This window comes from Anarhichas minor, unplaced genomic scaffold (genome assembly GCF_050575085.1).
Source record: "Anarhichas minor isolate MPS153535 unplaced genomic scaffold, ASM5057508v1 ptg000025l, whole genome shotgun sequence".
Taxonomy (NCBI): Eukaryota; Metazoa; Chordata; class Actinopteri; order Perciformes; family Anarhichadidae; genus Anarhichas; species Anarhichas minor.
The window spans coordinates 6,105,403-6,127,444 of NW_027466471.1; the positions used below are offsets into that span (position 1 = coordinate 6,105,403).

Consider the following 22,042-nt stretch of genomic DNA (forward strand, 5'->3'; position numbering starts at 1 on the left):
ATGACCGTCATGGTTAAAAGCAATGACCGCCACATCCCAGCACTGACATCTTTACCGCTCCTGTCTGCCACACTGGGACCAGTCACCCTTCATAAACCCTTTAACCCAGTCACCTCAGACACTGGTCACTGAGCAACGACCACTAATATAAGTTTGCGAAACAACATTACATCCAAAAATATATAGTAAAAATCCCATTATAATTTTTGATGGCTACAATCCAAATAAACTACAAGTACCATCAACAACCGACTGGAAGGGTGGGTCAGTATACTGAGGGTCACGCACAGGCTACAAAGTGGCTAAAGGAATTTGTACAAAATGGACATTATATATCTCGTTAAACTTAATGGAGACATGAATCATTCTTGTGTTGACATTCTTGAAAATTACTTTTATTTGTTTGTTCATTTTTAAATTGGTACAAACCCGTCAATGTGGAGCATTTGATCAAACATTTAAGAAATGTGTCAAGTAATAGCACATACAATAAGTTAAAACATGTCACAAAAAAGACCAGCGGGTACATAGCAAGAATGTTCTATGTACACAAAACATCCTAAAACAGTGTAGGCCTACCGAAAGATCATTGTTTGTTATTTTTTTCCTCTTAAGATTTATGCTCCCCTCTCATGCAGACGAGACTGCAGGTCGCCTCACAAAAGTACCTCTTCAATCTGAGTGGGCATCATTTTCTCCTTAAATTATCCAAGCGTTTAAATCCACATGCACAGTGCATGCCTGAGACCCAGTTCAATAGACCCACCTACAGTGTGGTGCGTGTGTGGTAGGCTGTTACCAAAATGTATACCCAATCTTATAAATAACCGTTTGACATAACACAACTTCACCTGAACACAATAACGTGTGTGCATAAAGACACACTCAATGAAAACGCAAATACGACGATTGTTTTGGCTCTCAGTAATTAGGGCCTTTAGTCTAGAGAGCATTACAATAGTATTTATCATCAATAGTTGATAAAATCCTTTTGAATTAAGATAAATAAACCCATATTTTTTCTTCCATTTGTCCATCAGTGTTGTCCTTTTCTTTCTGCCATTATGCCTAGATGAAGTACAGCCTCCATTTTCTCGCATTTCAGGCCTGATTAGCTCGCGCGCTCTCTCGTTTTGATCTAATAGCGGGAATAAAAACAGAAAAAAGAGCCGCAGGGTGGGGCTGGGGAGGGGAGGTGGGAGAAGAGGAGTGCGGCGGGATATTTTTTGAAAAGTCACTAAGTGAAACTCATGGACACTGTGTGCTCCAGCGCTTTGCGCCGCAGTGACGCGATGCTTGTCCCTCTCCACATGTCACTGTCCGGGGAATTACACAGCTGCGGCGAGCCCGATACGTTCGTGGGGCCGGAGAGAGAGGCCGACATTCCGGGGAAATGCGACTGGTAGAGGTGGGACTGCAGACCGGAGCCGTTGGAGGAAAGGCCGTTGGAGAGACCCATGGAGTTTGGTGGCCCTGGGCCCAGGCTGCACTGTGACAGGGACTGCATGCCCGGCTGGCGACCCAGGGCCGGCGGGAGCTGCAGCTGGGAGACCCCCGGCATCCCCGTGGCCCAGCGAGAGTCGTTGGCGTGGAAGGAGCATAGGCTGTTCTCCATGGCGGCCGCGGCAGAGAACTGTTGCAGGCCCGGTGTTGGGAGCAGCGTCCCCGGGGAGCGGAAAACATTGCTGGTCTTCTTCCTTTTCTTCCATTTGGCGCGTCTGTTCTGAAACCAAACCTGCGAGCAGAGAGACACGACCGTGAGCCATCAGACGGACAGACTGAGAAACATATGTCTGGAGCAGTATCTGTCTATATTACACCGTGATGAGGGCATCAAGGCGGATGTTGGAAACATGTTCGTAGGATACGTGTTTGTGTAACCATGGGAGAAAAATACCGTTTACGCACGATAATCTCCCTAAAATCTCGCCACACACAGACTAACTTTAAGGCTCTAATAGGACATTAGTGTCTTTATCATATTAATACAACAATATATATATGGGTAATTGTATGTAATAGCAAGGACAGCAATAGCGTTAAAGGCGGTTGGAGATTGCGTCCTTCATAGCACCCTGCTATAGTGTCCTCAACACAAATTCTCTATACCAGCTGGTCTGAATCGGACCCTACTGTCAGTGTTGAGCTGGGACAAACGAAATGAACAAGATATAAATGTAGACCATCGGCAATTGGCCTGAGGACCTTTATCAGAATATATTCACTGCCATAGCCTAATAGGCAGGACGTTGAGGCATTCATATCAGATGTATGAATCGTTCTAAATTGCATTAGTATATATATATATATATTTATATATATATATATATATATATATATATATATATATATATATTTATATATATATATATATATATATATATATATATATATATATATATATATATATATATATTACACTAGGAGAATCCTTTTAAAAATAAGGCTATTGTAAATGTCAATCATTTGGCTACTGTAAACATAATACCCTCTGTTATTAAGACGCTTTGGGTGGAACTGAAACAGACAAAAGGCCAGCGTTGTGAATTTCATAGTACATAAAATAGCCTCCAGAAGGCGCTTTGTATACAAACGCAGCCGTCACAGGGGTATTTTATTACTGCACTGAGCCGAACTATTTATCTTTCTAACATCTTATTTACACGCAGATGAACTGTAAATTGCCCTCACTATTGTGTGGACTTAAATACAAATGGCCGCGCATTACTGTACACAATCCACGTGAAAATAAAATCCACTCAACCACGCCCGAGAGCCCACAAAACACAACGACCCACATACGCAGCTAAAAATCAAAACAAAAAAAACCGCCCGCGCGTCCCCCCGATGGGTTTTATAAAGATTTCACCATCTTCTGGCGTGATTAATGCGCGCGCGAGGCCGTGAGTCGATGCCTGCGTATTAAAAGTGAAATCTCGCTCTCATTCCGCTCAGCCATCCGTGAAACGTCGCCCAAACCCATTACACTCGGAGGGGGGAAAGAAAATGCAATTTCTCATTCCATTAAAAAAGTACAATATATTCTTGAGTCCTATTAAGACGTCGCTGATAGAGCATTTTGAAGAGGAGAGGCCGTGGAGGCACGCACGCGGGCCAACACGCCCACCGAAGGCTGCACCTGCACGACGTGCACTAATGTTTACCAACAGCGAGCAGGAGGCGACCTGCACTGAGCGGCTAGCATCCTGCACCGCATAGAATAAAGAATTGATTATTAAGGTGACTAATGGTTATACTGGGTTTATTGCTTTCAGTGGGATCATTTGCATGAATTTCACATCACTGGTTAATAACCCGTTCACTGTAATAAATAAGACTGAAATTGGTTGATAATGTGTTTGGTTTATTAGAGCCTTGTTCCTGCATGCTTGTTAGAAGCACTGCATGTTTCAATTGTTTTTAAAGTGGTTTATGTTTCTAAAATAATACAAACTAAATAAATAAAGTTTGCATTTAAAAATAAAATAAATCAATTTCATCCCTATAACCCAAGTAAAACAAAAAATGGGCCATACATTACAACCCTATTTATTTTCTAAAAGAAAAGGGGAAGACTATTCTGTGAAAGAAAGTATTTAAAGATCTTCTCTATAATATATTGGGCATTATTTTGGCCAGGGTAACTCCCATTTGTAATGGTAAAACAAATATAAAGAAAAATCATTGCCAAAGCCTAAATACCACGAATGTAATTTTATGCAATATATGCAGGTTCACAGAAACAAAAAGGAAACGAAAATTAGGCAAATTTAACTAATTAAATAAATAAATAACTTTCCCCTCCCAATTTCAACACAGTCAACACAAGTGACAAATATTTAAGAGCCATCTGGACATTTTTGACTTTATGGGCACCGGAATTCTGCTCGTTATCCGCAAGTGAGAAATATTTCAGCACCTTGGACAGAGCCACTCGCATATTAGATGGGGCTCAGCTTCTTAGAATGACATATAGCTCGCCTTTTGAACACATCGTGGCATATTTGAATCACATAATTAAAGCAAAATATGCTTGAGCTTGTATTTTCTAAAACAACTTTCATTTGAACACAACGAACAGAGTGAGAATGTGTTCTCCCTTCAAATAATAGTGTTTCTTTCATTTGAGTATACAGGATATAGTGCTAAACCTAAACAAGAACATATTTCTAAATGACTGTAAGTTATATGTAATGTAACTTCGATTGCACCAGTGGCGCCAATCCACCCTTTAGCTTTTATTTTCAAGCATTTGCACTCAAAACTTTACACCCAATAGCCCAAAAAATGAATGAATGAATGGCAAAAGGACCAGTGACAAATAACTGAACTATGGGACATTTTAGAAGTGACCTAACTATCTAGCTACAAGCGCGCGGAGGGAGCGTTGGTCCTGATTCCTCTACTCTCCACCCTACTTTGCTCATTGCTTTTCGGATGGATTTAAAAGGACAATTTTGGACATTTGTATCGTACTGAAAAAAAAACCACAAGATCCAAATCTGGACCCAAAGCCGCACCCTGCTATAGACCACGCGAGTGTTTCTGTCCTGTAAAAATCCACATTGCGCAAGTGCTTTACCTGAACTCTGGACTCAGTGAGGCCGATCCTCAGGGCCAGCTCCTCCCTCATGAAGATGTCAGGGTAGTGGGTTTTGGCGAAGCTGCGCTCCAGCTCGTTGAGCTGCGCCGGCGTGAAGCGCGTCCTGTGCCGCTTCTGTTTCTGGCTGGCGGACTGACTGGAGCTCTGCTGCGGCTGCTGCTGCTGCTTCTCCTGCTCCTTCCCGTTCACCGTCATGCCGGCGGAGTTGGATCCCACGGTGGCGATGTCTTCCCCCGGCAGGAGGGTGGTTCCCTCCACGGAGTCCGAACCAGGGGCCATGTCTCCCGGGTGCCCCTGGTCTGGCACCCCACCACCCAGCCGGCACTTGAGAGCCTCTCGGTGTCCGAGTAACTCTGCAGCATCCTTCATCCCTGAGAGGATGAGGAAGAGAGAGGCTTTGAGTAAATACATGGCAGATACAGCGCTGCATTTTTAAATGAGAGTCACATGAAAAAAGGCAACAGACGTATATCAATTCAAAGAATACAACAAATAAACTCAATGTAGCTTGGGTCGTAATTTTAAATCGTATTTTTTTTCCTTTGCTGTCAGATCATATCCTCATTCCTGATAAATTACTGTAAAGAATTGCATACACCAACGATAAAGCATTTAGCTGTTAACACAATTAACTACACAGTCTATCTATCACATCACAAGGTTGAAAAAGAAGTTGGAAATCTTACACTGGAGTTTAGGGCCGGAGTTTAGTGAGGATAACTCACCGAGCCGAGCATCCAGGAGGTCGGCATGAGAGAGCATCGCGTACCGCTCCAGGGTGAAATGCGCTCCAAAAAATCCCACAACTTTGGGGCAATTTAAAAAGTATATATCGTCTAAATGAACGAAAATTCGGTTTGTGGTTAAAAAAAGGAGGTCCCTTGCATTATAATGTCCTTTAGAGCGACGGGGAGGCGCTTATTAGTTGAAAGAACCCGTGAGCTTCCTCAAATAAGAGCCAATCAGAGCGGGAGCTTGGAAATGTCAGCGACGTGACTCCCCCCTCTTTTTTCTTTTCTTTTTTTATTCTTTTTATACACACAGACCCAAGAAGGCACGCGCGCACAAACCCGAACGCGCACGAAACACTACAATTCAATTCAATCCTCTGCCATTCCCGTGCTCTGATTTATTAGCTTTTCATGCTCAAATTATTCCACGTTCGACATCTTAATGTGTTTGTTTAATCTCATATAGTTTGTGCAATGACGGGACTCCTGTTTGTGGACATACATGTAAGGTGAGCTCATGCAAAACCTGGTTTGCTTTTGCTCCAGGAGACAAGAGCGTCCGGCTATTTGAGAGAGAAAATGTGTTTTTATTGGATAATTAACTGTCAAATGACTGCTATGTTAACTAGCCTGTTAACAGACCCAGAAAGGGAGGAGTCATTTCCCAAATTAAGGAAAATAAATCTATAAATCAAAACAAATTCCCAGCTGATTACTCTTTGTATCTTCATATGAAATACAGTTGTATATTGCCATGTATGTCAGTTTGAGTGCATTCTGTACAGATGAGTGTGGACTTTAGTCATAAAAAGAAAATAAATTGTGGGAGATGAGAAGTCTTGTAACGCCAGGCCTGCTTCCAGAGCCCCACTTCCCTCCCGTCCTTGGATAACAAACAAAACGAATATCGCCCCCATTCCCCCATGGCAGGTGATTTGTGGAGACAAATCGAGGAAATAAATAAATAAACGAGTACAGATGGATTTAAGCTCCGTTAGTGATCGGCCGCTTTAACTCCCATCGACTTTTCATCAACGCGGGCGCAATTAGAGGTATTTAGGCCTGTTTGGTTCAAACAAAATCAGACGTGGTGGACCCTAAACGATTGTGCCCCTTTAGCAGTGGTCCATGAGTACGTCTATTATACAATTAACAGGACAGCCATTGATCTGCGCTCCACTCCTACTTCTCCAGACAGTGCTGGTACACAGAGGGCTTTTGGCAGATGTCAGGGTGAGCCTTGTGAATGGACCACCGCCTGGGACTAAATAGGTTTCTTTGCAGCCGCACAAAGGAGGCGTCCGAGCGAGTAGTCCTCCCTCTCCTCCTGCACCACATACGCAACTCATCTGTTATGCTCCTCGACCGCAATGTGCGCCCGGGACGCAGGGACGTATGTGTGGCACAGCGTGAAAACGTAAGGAAAACGGGACTTGTGCATGGTCCACTGAGATGAGGAAAGCTGTGACCAGCTCCCGAAGGTTCAGGAGAAGCAATCATCAGCAGCAGCAGCAGCAGCAGCACCAGCAGCAGAGGCTCGATTCGTTTGATTCAGACGTGTAGACCCGGTGAGAGGAGAGGGACTATGCGTGTGTGGGGAGTTGTAAGGCCAACCCTGCGTTTGTGAAGGGCTTGAGCCGGGAGAGACGGTCTGTATGCTCTGGAAGCCGTTTGATTTCCAATTTAGTGCAAGACAATTGATGTAATGCAAAAAAAAAACAACAACAACCTAATGGTCGAAATTAACTCATGAAGGTCAGAGATTATCTTTAATTTTTGTTAAAATATTTGCACTGTGGATAAATAATGAAACAGGTGTGGTGTTATTGTGTGCATAACGAAATAAGTGAATGTAATAATACATTGTATTAATTTAATTCTAATTCAGGATTATTTGAGGCCATTATTCAATTTATTATCTGGGTCTAATTTTTTTAATATAATTATTGTTATTATTATTATTATTATTAAAATTGTGTTCATAAGTAGCAATCTTTCTCTATTTCGTGTTTTAGTTCTATAGAAAAAAATAAGAGAAATAATTATCATACAGATATTGATTTAACAACAATAATATATGATCAAATATTATTGAATTGTTTTCTTTAAAGTATCATTAGCTATGCCTTTAAAAAAAAGACAATGCTTAATTCAAAATCATTTAAATGGACGTCCTGTTTATATAAAATGAGGCACGTGTAAAAAATAAAAAGGTTGCAAGTTATTGTTGACTACTCATCTGATCCCTAGGTGATAATAAATATCGATATTGTGGTTTGTTGGAGGGAAAACAGCCCGGATAGCAGACATCCCCTCAGCTGTCCGACCCTCAGACTGTAACGTATTGCTGTAATAAGAGGAACCCACTTGAAATGGGTCTATGTCTCACTCAGCCTCCCTAACTGGACCGCATCAATCTTCCCCCAGTAAAAACACACTCACATACAATCCTCCCGGGTTAATGCGGCGCATCTGAGTGCGGAACGGCTGTTTACACGCGAGGAGACACTTTTAATGGAAGCGCACCAAAAACAAATGCAATTTTGTAGAGCAATTTCAAACATCAAGAATTCCGTGTCCACCCTCTCCGCGGATTTTTGTTTTTGTTTTTTTAAGCAATCAAACTGCGTTAAATCCATTGCTCATATGGCCCTTTGCAGAACAGGTTAAGAATAATGCAGGTAACAGGAGGCAGATGCAGGGATAAGATCCTTTACACCACAACCAAAGTGTGAACACGGAGCCGCAGGCGAGCTGGCCGTTTCTCGTGTTCAGGCCTATATATTGCATCGCCTCGTGGCCATCTGCATCCAATCACTTATAGAAATCTGAAAAGGAAAATCGATATTTTCCATCGGCGGAAACGGCTCTCTAACACATCACACTGTAACTTTGTGCAGGCGATTCGATGACAGTTGGAGGGATAAGAACCAGGCCAAATAAATGTGTCGCATCCGAGCACCGAGATATGCAGAGAGAGGCGAGAACGGGGGGGGGGGGGGGGGGGGGGGGGCACAGACCGGAAAACCCATTAGAGGCTCCCCTCTTCGGCCACCCGGCCCGTCTGCAACACCCCGCGCATCTCATGCCCCAATTAGGCCCTCTGCCCTCCGCCTGCTCCCCGTTACTGCGTGATCTGGCGGACAGAGCGGTAATCACGGCTTCAAATAAAATAATCAGCGAAGAAGAGCGATTTCCTTAATGAGGAAGAAGAGGCGTGTGTCACGGAGGGCGCGGTGTGGGCGTGCGCGTGTGCCTTGGTGGTGGTTGGGGGGGGTAAAATAGCAATGAAAGTCACAATATAGGTGTCAACAGTGGTGTTCAGAGTCTCCTTGCCTGCTGTTAGTTGACCTCATGCTCAGGTGGTCTATGTTTGGTGAGGAGAAACATTCAGTGTGGACACAGGTCACAGTTAAAGGCACATGTGGTTCATCAACATTAGGTTCAGCAACTCATGCCAGTCAAAATCAAACATACAAGGTGAAAGGTTTCAACATGTCTCCAAGGAAAAGTTCATTACACCGCATTTTGTTGCTCTTATACATGTGCTGTGCATTTTAGAGGCAAAATCAGGAGAACGGTTTTTTTCTACGTGAAGTCAACAAGGCCTCCAAAAGACTCAACTGTTAAGTTCCACCACCACCAGCACCTTGCAGCCTCAAATAAAAACTCAACATAACCACAACATTCCTGGTTCCTTGTACAGGTGAATGCAGAGGGCTCTATAGGGCTTAATACAACTGTGTCATGATTTAATGACTAATAGCTGATTCTCCACGAAAGGGACATAAATATTGACTATTCAGCAAAAACTCTCTTAGACGATTAAGAGACTTTATCGCCCGATTAGTCACCTAATTGGTGGCGGTCCTAAACATCACACACTGCCATTAAAAGTCCCAATAAGAAAAAAACAGTGGGACTGCTGATGCTGATGGTTAAAATGCACGTATACAATCACGATATATACACCCAAATCATAGATGTTAAGTTATATCACTGAAACTCAAAGGACCTGCCAATACATGGTGCCAAAAACCCAATTTTGGGTATTTTCCCAATTGTAGTTTTAGTGACACATTTCTGCACCCCTTAAAATAAAATGCTTTCAATGTGTTGTGATCAATTTAAAATCAAAGGGGTGTCCACACTGAGTTTTCAATGCAAAAAACTGGACATCTCGGAAACAAAAAATCTTGTATGAAATCTGTTTTAACAACTTATTGTCTGAGAGTATCTGAGGTTTGTGATACAATTCTGATAAAAGCTTGCTACTTGATCATGAGTGCTGTGTGTTTCTTATTTATGGTAGCAGTGTAAAGCAGCCCTGCTTGACTGTGCTTTTTGTCAGTGTTTTCATCTAATTTCCGGGCATATATTTAACTTAATCACATTTTAAACAGAAGCAAAACTTAACTAACAAGGTTAGAGTATTTAGCCTGTAATCTATTGTATTTACAGTCTGACCTCGGTCATTTAGGCCTCCTACAGCTGCCCACAGATCTAATTCCTTCTCCTCCCCGACACCTTGACTTTCCCTCCAGTTCTGCTCCACCTATTAGAATATGTTCTTTCTTAAGTCCGGTCATTAGTTAGGTCCATTACTGTGGCTCCATCATTAGGGAAGCTGTAATGCATCATTGAAGGTAATGAGTGCCTTACATTACAGGTGCCAGCCTCAGACACACTGAATGAGGCCCTTTTCCCCACAATGCAGCCTGAAAACAACTCCACTTTTACTCATATTTGAACCACATAACTGTCAGAGTGAGGGCATACCGAGGCCCCACCAAAGATCTGATGTAATATTTAAAGCATTAACCAGGGAGAGACCTTTTGTGAGAATGTAGATGATCAAGTAAAACGTCCCACTGCTGATTTAATCATTTTAAATGGTGAGAATAACGTGTGGTTACTCTTGTGGCAAACGGAGATGCGTGTATCCTCGCACACATACCTCCTGCGCACACTTGTGCTCCTAAAATACCAGACAAAAGGGAAGGACTTGGGTCAGTAGTGTCTCTGAGTAGCTTGAAATTAGAAACATGTGCTGGTAATTATCAAACTGCAGCAAAGCCACCTCGTGCAATTTAATGCCTCAGCAAATTAAAGAATAAATGGGATCAGTCTCTCTGACCTTGCTCACTCCGACTTGCCGAACTTCATACCTGGTACTTCAAGTGGGTGACTCGCTCACTCTGAGACATATACAGGCATGCAAGCGCGCACACACACACACACACACACACACACACACACACACACACACACACACACACAAAGGCCAATATATAAAGGTGAGAGAGAAAAAGATGCATGTGCACACAAACACACAACCTAATAATGAGTGGATTGTGTGAGGGTAATGTGAAAGCGATGCAGTAAAGCCTGTGTGGAAAATAAAGCGAGATAACACACACACACACACACTTGTTGTATTTCTGTTGTCGCCTGGCATCTCCCTCGTGTTCTCAGCGCGTTACTCACCCAGCCAGTTCAGCTCGTCTCTCACTTCACAAATCCCACTTTCCCATCCATCCATTCTCTTTATCATCCTCTCCCCCGTCTCCTCCCTCTCCCTCATCCCTCCCCTCCGCCACATTTCTGCCGCTCCTCGGCTAAACACGGTGCACTATACCCCTCCCAAGATTAATTGATCATCAATTTAGCTCTAATTTGGACCAAGTCAGCTGGTAAATGGGGCAGTTTTCCCTGATTGTTAGTGAAATGTGTGCAAGTACATTGATAAATTTTGATTATTTATCAATTACAACCAAATGAACTAAATCTATTGAATAAATTCTAGCCTGATTGCCATAATAGAGTTTGAAAATATGGCTATTGATAATGATTCCGGCTAATAGTCTTTTCCGGCCGTGGTTGCCGGCTTGTCGGAATGACAACACAAAACTCATTTTTCACAGAATCAGCTGAGTGAGTGTGAGGCCGATCTTTCATTAATCAGTCACATTACGGAGCTGATACGCCGTAATACGCGACGCTTTCCTCACAAAGACTCAAACACTTTGTCATATTTTATGTCAATTACCAGTCATTTCGTTGTGTTCCATCAAGACATCATGTAATAGTTAACATATGCTAAGGTAAGCTCCTCTGTCCCGCCCACCAGGAGCTCCATTGGAGGATGCAGTCTCTGTGTTTGGGGGGAGACATGGGGCTGATGATGAAATGGGCCCTGCTCTTAATTTCTTATTTTCCTGAACTGAGGCGCTTATGAGAAGGGTGGAGCACTGATTTTTTTTATTTTTTTATTTTTTAAATGGACCTGCCACCGTGTTTTCCCAAAGTTAATGGAAAAGCAGCTTGCTGGAAAATAGGAGAGGAAAAAATTGGAATTAGGTTCAGAGGCTTTCACACACAATAACAAGGGATAACTACGAGCCAAGGAGCCATTTCACAGCACAGACATACAAATTAAGGCTGTCATATTCTCACAGCCTCATGCTGTTAACTAAAAGTGATCTTTTAGTTTTTTAAATAATTTGTAAGAAAGGTGTGTGACACAATTGCTCGGTCTGAAATCGTATTAAAAAAACCAACTAAAATGACAAAATGCCATTAGATATAAACCATGTGGAAATATCGCTCCCTACTGTGATTTGATCTTAAACGCGTCTTGCCTCGCCAGCCTGACCGCTGGGAGAAAAAACAGCAAAGAGCTGAGCTATCAGCCTTCCTTTTTAATCAATGATATCAGCCCCTCTGCACCAATCATGGCTGCTGGAAGCAACTTAATGATCAGCATTTAGACTGGGCAGGTAAACCGCCGCGCTATAGAGCCAACACAGGGGCCAACTGCAGGTGAATTAACCCAGTCCAGATCTAATATGCTGGTGTCAGCTCTGGTTAGTTCGTGGCTAACTGTGGCCCTGTATTGGCAGTGGCATAGCATCCAACGTTGTCTCCCTCATATGCCAGCAGGCAGCTATCTATAATCGATGGCCACTTTTAATTGGACAGGCTGTCTGTTAGTGGACATCGAAAGGTTGTGTGAGGGGGGGGGGGGGGGGGACAACGCTGTATTTACCACATGGTTATCAGGGACAAATGGGTCGGGGACGTCGGAGGTGTTGTCTATAACAAGCCAATCAAGGCTTCTGCTGTTGCATGACAGTCAATTATATTTGGAAATTTCACACAGTGACCCTCAACAATTTATCTCAGTCATAAATGCTGTGATAGACATGGAACGCTATGGGTTGAAATATTGATACGTTTATCAATATTTTCTTCTTAATCATCCAATAGGCACATTATTTGTCTGGTGTTGAGCCACTGTGCTCACAACAACTTCCAGCCCTCATTATTGCAAAGGCAATGCCATCGTATTAACTCTATAAACTACAAAGACAAACCAACAGTTTGCTGTTCTTACACTCAAATAGTTTACAAAAATAAAGAAAACACACCATTAACGCAAATGTCACTTATGCCTAATTGAACAGAGCGGGCCTATTATATCCAAACACAACTCATTTCCCCTCCTCTAAAAATATAGGTGTTTAAGATATGGAATCAATACAGTTGGACAGAAATATTGTCACTAATGTAGTCAATAAATGAAATCAGACGCTATTAGCCTCATTTCTATGGCGAGGCAAGGAGGTCAGAGAAGAGGAGAAGTGTGAATTAATTCTCTCTAAGCCGGAACGACCTACTGATGCTGGGTTGAAAGGCTTTTCATTCCGTATCCACATACTATTCATTATTTCCAGGATGAACTCCGCAGAGGTATAAGGCCACACTGCCTTGACTAATAGGCCTAAGTGACTTTTCCTTTTATTTCGCCTCTTGATTTGAACCTCCGAGGTGCACGAGACATTGGCACGGTTAAGGACATGCAGCCAGATCTGCGGCTGCGTACGTTTAAAATTGGCCTGCATCATTTGAGGCACCATCTGATGAACATTAACTGTCCTTTCTCATTTCTCCCTCATGGTTGATGATCGCTCCCCCCCAATCCCAAGCCTCTACTCTGCTCTATTTTCCTTTCTATTTTATTACCACGCTACTATTTTTCCCCCCTTTTTTTTTTTGTTACCGCTGTGACAAACCTAGAAGCAGGAGACGCAGGGCCACCGGTGGACATGCTGCTTTTGGCGCAGCCTCTAATTGATATTGAGCGAGCTGTTGGTGAGGAGCGCACAGGGCCACTGCTGGCTAATCTATGCTTTAATCAGCACGTGTAATGAGAGTGGCAGCACGCTCGGAGAGAAAGAGAGACTTACAAGCAACGTCTGTCAAGGTCCGGGGGAAAATATTGGCTCTAATTGTCGTGATTAAAAGAAAACTAGGCGACTTTGGGCTGTTTTAGAAGAACAAGGTGCGGAGCTGAGCTGAGACCTCGGGCACTGTCCAGGGTGCTGAACTCGCAGACGCAGGCAACTGAAGCAAGGACCATTAGCGAAAATGTCTTTGCATCTCTGGATTCTCGCAATCACGTGTGCCTACATCTTAGGAGGACCTGATCACAATTCTGGTGAGGTAAGGTAATTAGGGAACGGGGCCGCTATTGTAACGGAACAATCCGTACCGAAGGGAGAGGATGAGGAGGAGAGGAAGAGAGGAGGAGAGGCAGGCTGCAGACTGAATAGCAAGCGGAACATTAGCAGAGGTGTGTGCGGGAACACTGTCTGGCAATTAACAGGGCATTAGAGATTACTCACGCACTCACTCACGCACTCACTCACGCACTCACTCACGCACTCACATGCAAAAACGGAACCATGCATGCATGCACACTGCACACGAACACAACACACGCACATGACGCGTATGTATATACATATATATAGACACACATGACACATTTGCGCATGGCATTGCAAGTGTTTGCGTCTGTGACCAGAAAAATAGAACCCCCCTGCACAATATAATGACATTCATGAATCTGTGATAAGAATAACTAAAATAACTAACAAAAAACAATGGCAATCACAGTTTCAACAATAACTAAACATTTGAAGTGAGTTATGTCTTTATTGCAGGTTCTCGTTGCATCCCATCGCACAGGTGTTTCTATTTTTCTGGTCACTCGGTGTATGACTGAAAGAAGGGAGAGGAAGGGGAAGAAAAGAAAAAAAAAACAGCACAGGGGCAGCCGAGCGCCATTTTACACCCAGAGCCTCAGCAAAGCTGTCTGACAGTCTGCCTGTGGCTGAGATTAGCCTCATCTATCCGGTGTCAGTGACGGTCGTGTCCAGAAAATCACAGCATAAACGGGTTTGACTGAGGTGTGAGTTAGAGGGAGGGGGGGGGGGGGGAGAGAGAGGGAGAGAGAGAGCGAGAGAGAGAAAGATTACTCATACAAACAGACTGAAATAGACTGCGGTGCTGTGGGAATGTGCGAGGAGGGGAGGGATGAATTGGGTTTCCATGTGACAGAAACAGAGCACACCCCAGTCTTCCCCCGCCCAGGTCCCACTTCCTGTCCCCGGTGCTCACACTTTGTCCTTTCATCAATCACGCCTGCATTTATTTATACACAGTCTATGAACAATGCACCCAAAACACATTCTTGTTTTCTTTGTGTAAATTGATGTGTAAGCACATCGCCTGTATAAGAGATATAGGTCGTATTTATTATCACATAACTGAAGAGGGATCCCCCACCCCTATACCCCCCCCCCCCCCCCCCCCCCCCCCACAAAATGAGATATCCACCAGCCCAACACAAGTGACAACTTCTCTAACAAAATGATTGATAGCACAAACTGGTGAGAAATCATGGCACTTTCTAAAGGTTAGGAGGCACCTGCAATCATTGGCTGACAAAATGATTACACTTGCACAAAGTGGGTCCTGTGAATTTAAGAGATACGACTGATGAACCTCGGCTGCTGTTGTTATAAATTATATGTTGTTCCATCTAATTTACATGCAATCATTGGCAAAATGAAGCGACTACTGGGAAATGGGAAATAAGACGTAGCAAAATGTTAAAATGTGTCAGAGAAAATATTATCTGGGGTCATAGGTTAATAAATCACACACTGTAAATAAAATCTAATAGAGATTTTACCAGCAGGCATTTTCTTAATGAAACCAGTACCTTTTAGTTCTTGTTATTATTCGGGTATTATTTCAATGAATAATTCCAAACCTGTTGGCTATTAGAAATAAATGGCGCATATTTTAATTAGGTTGTATTTACTTTTATTTTTACAATAATATTTTGCAGGAATAACATTAAAAAAACAAAACAACGACTGGCGCGTTTCCTCGTGTGCTCTCCATTTATAAACGTCCGGCGGGACGGATAAATGGAGATATCAGGAGCGATCGCATTTATGAGGCTTTCTGACAAATAGGCGCAGTTACGCTCCGCCGGCGCACTGCCTGTTTACTTAGACCGGCTCCATTTCAGCGCCAGGCGTTTATGGACCGTGTATGTGCGCGTGTATTGACGTGCGTGCGAGCGTATGTATGTATGTGCGTCCACAGATGGCCTGGTGACCTTGGAGAAGGGTCACCTGTGAGGAGGCGACGCATCCCGGGGAGACAAAAGACAAACCAGATCTTCGTGGACGCAGACGGCTCCAGCAAACCCTCCAGCCCGCGAAGCTGCTAAAGTTTTGAAGGTGACTGCGTGATTTCCGCCCCCCCTCGTGCATCTGCACACCAACGTATTGCGTGCACTCCGCCTCTCCCGGGCTTCTCTAACTGCCTATTACGGCTCATATTGGAGCGAACCCGGAGTCATCTCCTTTACAAATAAAGTGCCTTTGAAAGAGATTAGAGAAATATGTAGGAACTTCAGCTTAATTTGTTTGATCATTCCACATTACGGAGCAGCGTAGTGCTCAAATGTGATAACAAGTTTCCAGTTCCTTTCATTATGTAAGAGAAATTAGACCTCGATAGGATTTCACTGGGGCACGGTGGTCCCTTGGATGAAATGTAATTTGTGGGGAGAATTTGTTGTATCTGTCACAAATATTCCCAATTAGCCGCGTAATTATTTGAGGGTTTCTGCAATTACGGCTTAAACCGGTAAATTTGAAGCCGTAGCTCTCCCTAATTGGTCTAGATTTGATATTTTGCATATTTGCATAATGAGGAAATTGGGAGGAAATTGTGTTCACCCATTTGTGAAAAATTCTATGAATTTTATGAATCTGAAAGCCATCCCCTTGCGGTCGGTGACTTTGCTTCAGCTCCCAGAGGAAGGGGGGGGGGGCGGGGGGGGGGGGCACGCATGCAGGGGACGGTCACGACTCCACGTGCGCTCCAGACGCACTCACTCAGGGCGAACGCAAGAGCTTTACAGTACTCTCAGCAGGAAATGTTGCAGAAATCCATCCATTGTAAATAATATGTGTTACTACAATAAAAAAAAGTTATATATAAAATATTTATTTATCATAATATTGTTTCCCCATAAAAGCACCATATCACTGCATTGGGAAGAATATACATTTGTAGTAGAAATTGACTTAAGGCGTCTGATCACTGATTTATCAAGCATTAGCAGGACAATGGTTATCTTTTTCATTTTCCATCAGTTAACAAACAATATGGCTGTATGGTTTTATTAAGAAGTCTTTGATTTTGTCATTAGGTTTCTATTAGATAATTCATCCAGATTGGTCTGTGAGACTTAATTATGCATTATCACAGTGTGCTGATTGATATTGAGAAAGCTAAGTGTTCTATGTAATTGGTAATAAAGAAGGTAATTTTAGAAATTTGTCCAATCAGTAATGATTATGAGGCTGTGAGTATGATTATGAGGCTGTGAGTAGGTAATGATGTTAACCCTAGTTGCCTCTTACACAGTCCACCTCTAGCATATCAAATATTAAATATAATAAGCTCTACAAAAAGAGGAAATGCCCTGCTCGCGCACATTAACACTATTATAAATATGTGCAGTTTCTCTGAGTTAATGAGAATTTAAGGAATGAGTTCAAGAAGCCAAACCTCAGGTGCAGTAAGACACTTCACCTCAGTGGTGTTTCTTGGATACAATATGACATGAAGGCTCCACCAGCGGTGGTGGAGTGTGTGTCCTCCTCACGTGAGGGCTTTAGCCCGCTGAGAGCCGTATATCAGAAAGCAGTAAAAGAGAGACGCTGAGAGCACTGATGAATGTCTGAGAGATAGATGTGTTACGTGACCTTGGTACATTACACTCCCCTTCAAAGCCGCAGCAATGAAGATTAGTATAGTCTTAGCTTGCCACGCCAAGTGTGCTTGTGTGTGTGTGTGTATGTGGGTGTGCTTGTGTGTGTGTGTGTGTGAGTGTTTGTAGTCTATAAGCTGCGACTGAGCAACTTTTCCAAGAATTTTTCACAGGAATGTAATGTAATTATTATTATTATTACACTTTGTGTGCTTATGAACTTATTGTTTTTTTTTTCACCCTTTGTGTTCATGTACTGTATGTCTACATTTTATACTTATAATTGAGATATTTTAACATTGAGAGGAAGATCATCCCACAAGGCTACATTTGGTTTTGAATGTAATCAACAATGATTTTCATCATAAATTAATTAAATGAATGAATTGAAAAAAGGCTACCTAAATAAATATGCAGATTTTTTTTAATTCATCAATTAATTGCTTGGTCTACAAAAAAAAAAAAAAATAAACAGTCCAAAACCCCAAAAACCTACATTCAATTTATTTGCGAATTTGCGAAAAGCTGCAAAGGAGCTAAAAAACAAAGAATGCTTTACTGATTACAAACATGGTTTGATTAATTTTCTGCCCAATCGACTAATTGTTGCAGCTCCATTTTAATTACATTTTTTCTCTCTATAATATGGAATTTTTTCCCAAAACAAGGTTGTAGTCTCTGAATAGGTGACATTTAAGTCATATAACGTTGTTACAGAACAGTTGCTATCTCAACTTAACAATATTTGGCTCGTGGACAGAAATATTTGGAATGAGTCCATCAGTGGAGACCGACCCAGAATTACTGCGACCGTGGTCTTATTAAGAGGGAAGAAAGCGAGTCAAAAAACAAACACAATCACGTTGATTTATGGGAGGGACACCTCACAAAATATCCTTCTTTAATATTCGCAGGCAGCTCATGAAATAGGCTGCATAATAATTTCACCATTTCATGGGATATTAGACCATAATGACCACAGTCCACCCCTCTACACCCCACAGCCCTACAGGCTACACACACATACAGATATACACCTCAACCCCTGGGCAGTGTCGGGGCTAATTTATAGGTGGAAATGAAAGGCGAGCTTAATGTAATGGCTCCTTACAGCCATGAGATATTATTCGCACCATCACTCCATTGGGTTCAGAAAGAGGAAGATTTGGAAACAAGAAGGAATGTGGATTACAGGAGAGAGCAGGTCAAAAGAGAGAGGGGGGGGGTGGGGGGGGGGGGGGGGGGGGGGGGGTAGAGGCTAAACACACCAACACAGGGATTGGAGGGCTCACAGCACACATTCCGGGTTGTTTTTTTTCCATGGAAAAAACAACAGCAGCCATGAATGTGTTCCCAATGAATCTACAACTACAAGCCTGAACAAATAGAATCACACACACACACACACAAACACAGCGGCAACAACAACAGCAGCAGCTGAAACTGGCGTATTCTACTCTTTGAGTTAATGGGAATAAAATACCTCAGTGGATGAGTGCAGATGTGTTTGATACAAATAGTCATTTTCCTATTTGCTGCCTCATTGGGCATGATGAATGATGGAAGTCATGGAGGCGGTGTGATAAATGGCAGCACCTTGGCTCTACTGCATGGCCTATTGATTCTCCTTCTTTATTACCCCTCCAACCCAGCTGGCTGCTCTGCCCCCCGCTTACACACACACACACACACCGCACGCACGCACACACACACACACATGCACAGTGCTCGCAGAGTACAAATACACACGTGCGTGCAGCCGTGTGCACGGTGAATACACACACAAAGCATGCAACACATGCACATTTGGAGATACACAGAGTAAAGGACGGTGATGAGAGGCAGCAGGAAGAAGAGGCAAAGAAAAAGTCATGAGAGGTTGGAGGAAGACAGCATAGCAGAACTGTGTTTTCATATCTGTGGTTTAACAAAGCCATGAGGTCTGCGCAGATGGAAATCTACATCCAGGGGATGAAACTCAAAGCCCCCCCCCCCCCCCCCCCCCCCCCAAAAGATCTGAGAGGAAAACAAAACATACAGATGACTCAATTGAAGTGTTTTGTAAATGGCGGTTTAATCTTCCTGAAAATGTTTGGTTCATTTATAAAGCCCGATCTGTCAAAGACTGGATAGTTTGATGAGGGATTGGCCCGTGTGTACAACGCCATCAGTCACGCAGACAAAGCGGGCAGGATAAATCAGTGATATGACTATCTACTGAGCTCTTCATCACGGGGTAATGAGGGTAATATCCTCCTCCCAGCAGTAACATCCAAGCAGGTTTCAAATAGGCAAACGGACGAGCCCCGACTACCTTAACTGACTCTGCTGTGCGTGTTCGCACACATAACCGCAGTGCCAACGAGGTAGGGGGACGTTTGAGTAGCAGTGACAGGCGTATTCCGTGTGACAACATGTGCAAAGGGTGAGCCAAAGGGGGACTACTTCCTGTTGGACAGCAGGAAGTGACACGGGTCAGAGGGAATGTGGTTAGACGTATAGCCGAGGAGAGACGAGGCCTGTCAAAGACGAACCAAGGTAATGTCTCTATCATCCCCGTCATAAAAGAAACCCCACCAGCTTTATCGCTCCAAAAGACACACGGAAGAAACGGAGGGATCAAACTGCGCTGACCTCTCAGACTTCAATTTACCTGCTGCATCTCCTTGACCTTGAACCGCAGAGATAATAATTCAGGGTCTTGGGCAGGTGATAAATGGTTTGTGTGCATGTGTGCACGTGCATGCGTCTCGGTGTGCATCTACATCTAATTCACAAAAGTGAAAACAAATGGTGAGGCAGTGAGCTAGACAAACAGAGGCAAAGCACACACACACACACACACACACACACACACACACACACACACACACACACACACACCTGCTACTTGAATCGGTGTGTTGTGTAATGTACTAGATTGTAACACAAATTGCTGTTTTGCAATTAAGATCAACTCTGTTCCATTAGGCTTCAGAATAATTGAATTATTTTTTTTGGTCTTTTGCATTATGTTGCCTTCTACTTCTCCATTACTGGGATCTTAACCAAAAGTGTGCTTACAAATGCTGGTTTTACTACATTGAATGTTTTTTGTGCCATTATCTTATAAGGCACCTTTTATGAAAGGGTTTATAGTACCTATTGACATTACTAATGCTTAAGTAATAATTTATTAAGGCTTTATAGATCAGTCAGAAGCTATTAATAAGAACACGTTTAGCGTTGCCAGGTTGTGAAAAACCCCTTTGGCTGATGTTTCTCTTTTGTTTTTGTTAATCATTTAGTTATAGTAGTCTCTCACGTTCTAATAAACCAGTTAAAAAATGTTAATACAAAATCATTTTTTCATGATGAGTATTCACACCTTTTACTCAATAAGCAAAGTTAGCAATGATGCAATGTAACAAGAATCCATTAAAAGACAAACATGTCTCTTCAATAATAAATTACCAAAATTAAAAGTACTCAGTGTGTATAACTGTGAGCAGTATGAATATTATAATAATGTATTATTATTGTTCATGTACTAATCTGTGAGCAGCATTTTATTATTATTATTTTACATTTGATATGCTGTTTAATCTATCGTACAATATTATAAAGCTCATGTGTTGTATGTAAATCTGTAAAGTAACTTTAAAGCAATCAAATAATTGTAGTGGAGTAAAAATGATGCATTACACTCACTTAGAGTGCTAGTCGGGAAAGTTAACATGTTACAGAAATACTCAAGTAAAAAAATGACAAAAGTACATCAAATTTGCACTTAAGTCAATGTGCTTTGCTACATTCAACTATACTTTACAACTTATTTTGTTTTTGTTGTTTTTACAAAATGGAAGTCCTAAATTGTTCTTATTAATGGCCTATAACACATCTATGATGTATTAGTGAATATGTATTCATTATTAATAAAGCCATTAGTTACTCACAAACCCTCTAAGGTGTCTTGTTAGAAATAAAAATGTTTATAGTATTTGTCAACAACTACTCCTGTGGTGTATAGACGGATTATGAACGACAATATAGTAAAACACTAACATAAAATATGTAATGATATAGTGTAATGTAATGAAGTGTGTCTTCATAGGAGAAGTTAGAAATGTTGACAAATACTGTATATTAATAAACACTTAGAAATGCCCTTATATCCGTTTATATACATGCTTAAATAAGTCACATTTTGGTGGCATGTATATTGCACATGACATAGGTCAACACAGCTTGATGAGGTTAGTCAACCAACTATTGTTTTTATTTTTATGCCAACTCAATTTTTGCTTACATGTATGTGTGTGTGTGTGTGCCGTGTGCCGTGTGCACGTGAGTGTGCACGTGCAGGCTCGATGGCTTCCACCTCACGCTCCCTGCTTTAAAAGTCCATTTGGACTCCTGCCTACAATCACCTTCCCGTCGTTGCTGTGGTAACGGAGCCAGGCCTAATTAGTATGCATTATCAATTAACAAACTTAATAGCCGGCAGATTGATTAGATCCTCAGTTATAGGGGCAGAACTCAGGCGAAACCTGGGATGAAAAATAATCATACGCACAGGCTCGC

The 22,042-nt window shown here is 42.4% G+C and overlaps 1 protein-coding gene across 2 annotated transcripts; it reads right to left on the reverse strand.

Annotated features, from left to right (window-relative positions):
* Positions 1–383: 383 nt before the first annotated feature.
* LOC142957441 (homeobox protein orthopedia B-like) lies at positions 384–7,092 on the reverse strand. Of its 2 annotated transcripts, XM_076099273.1 has the most exons (3): positions 5,290–7,092; positions 4,583–4,998; positions 384–1,735 (listed from the first exon to the last, which is right to left on the reverse strand). In XM_076099273.1, exons 1-3 carry the CDS (start codon positions 5,363–5,365, stop codon positions 1,238–1,240), a joined length of 990 nt encoding a protein of 329 aa, XP_075955388.1. In that variant the 5' UTR covers positions 5,366–7,092; the 3' UTR covers positions 384–1,237. The 2 variants fall into 2 exon arrangements, with proteins under 2 accessions (XP_075955388.1, XP_075955386.1); XM_076099271.1 differs by lacking the exon at positions 5,290–7,092 and having other exon boundaries at positions 4,583–5,242.
* Positions 7,093–22,042: the final 14,950 nt, after the last annotated feature.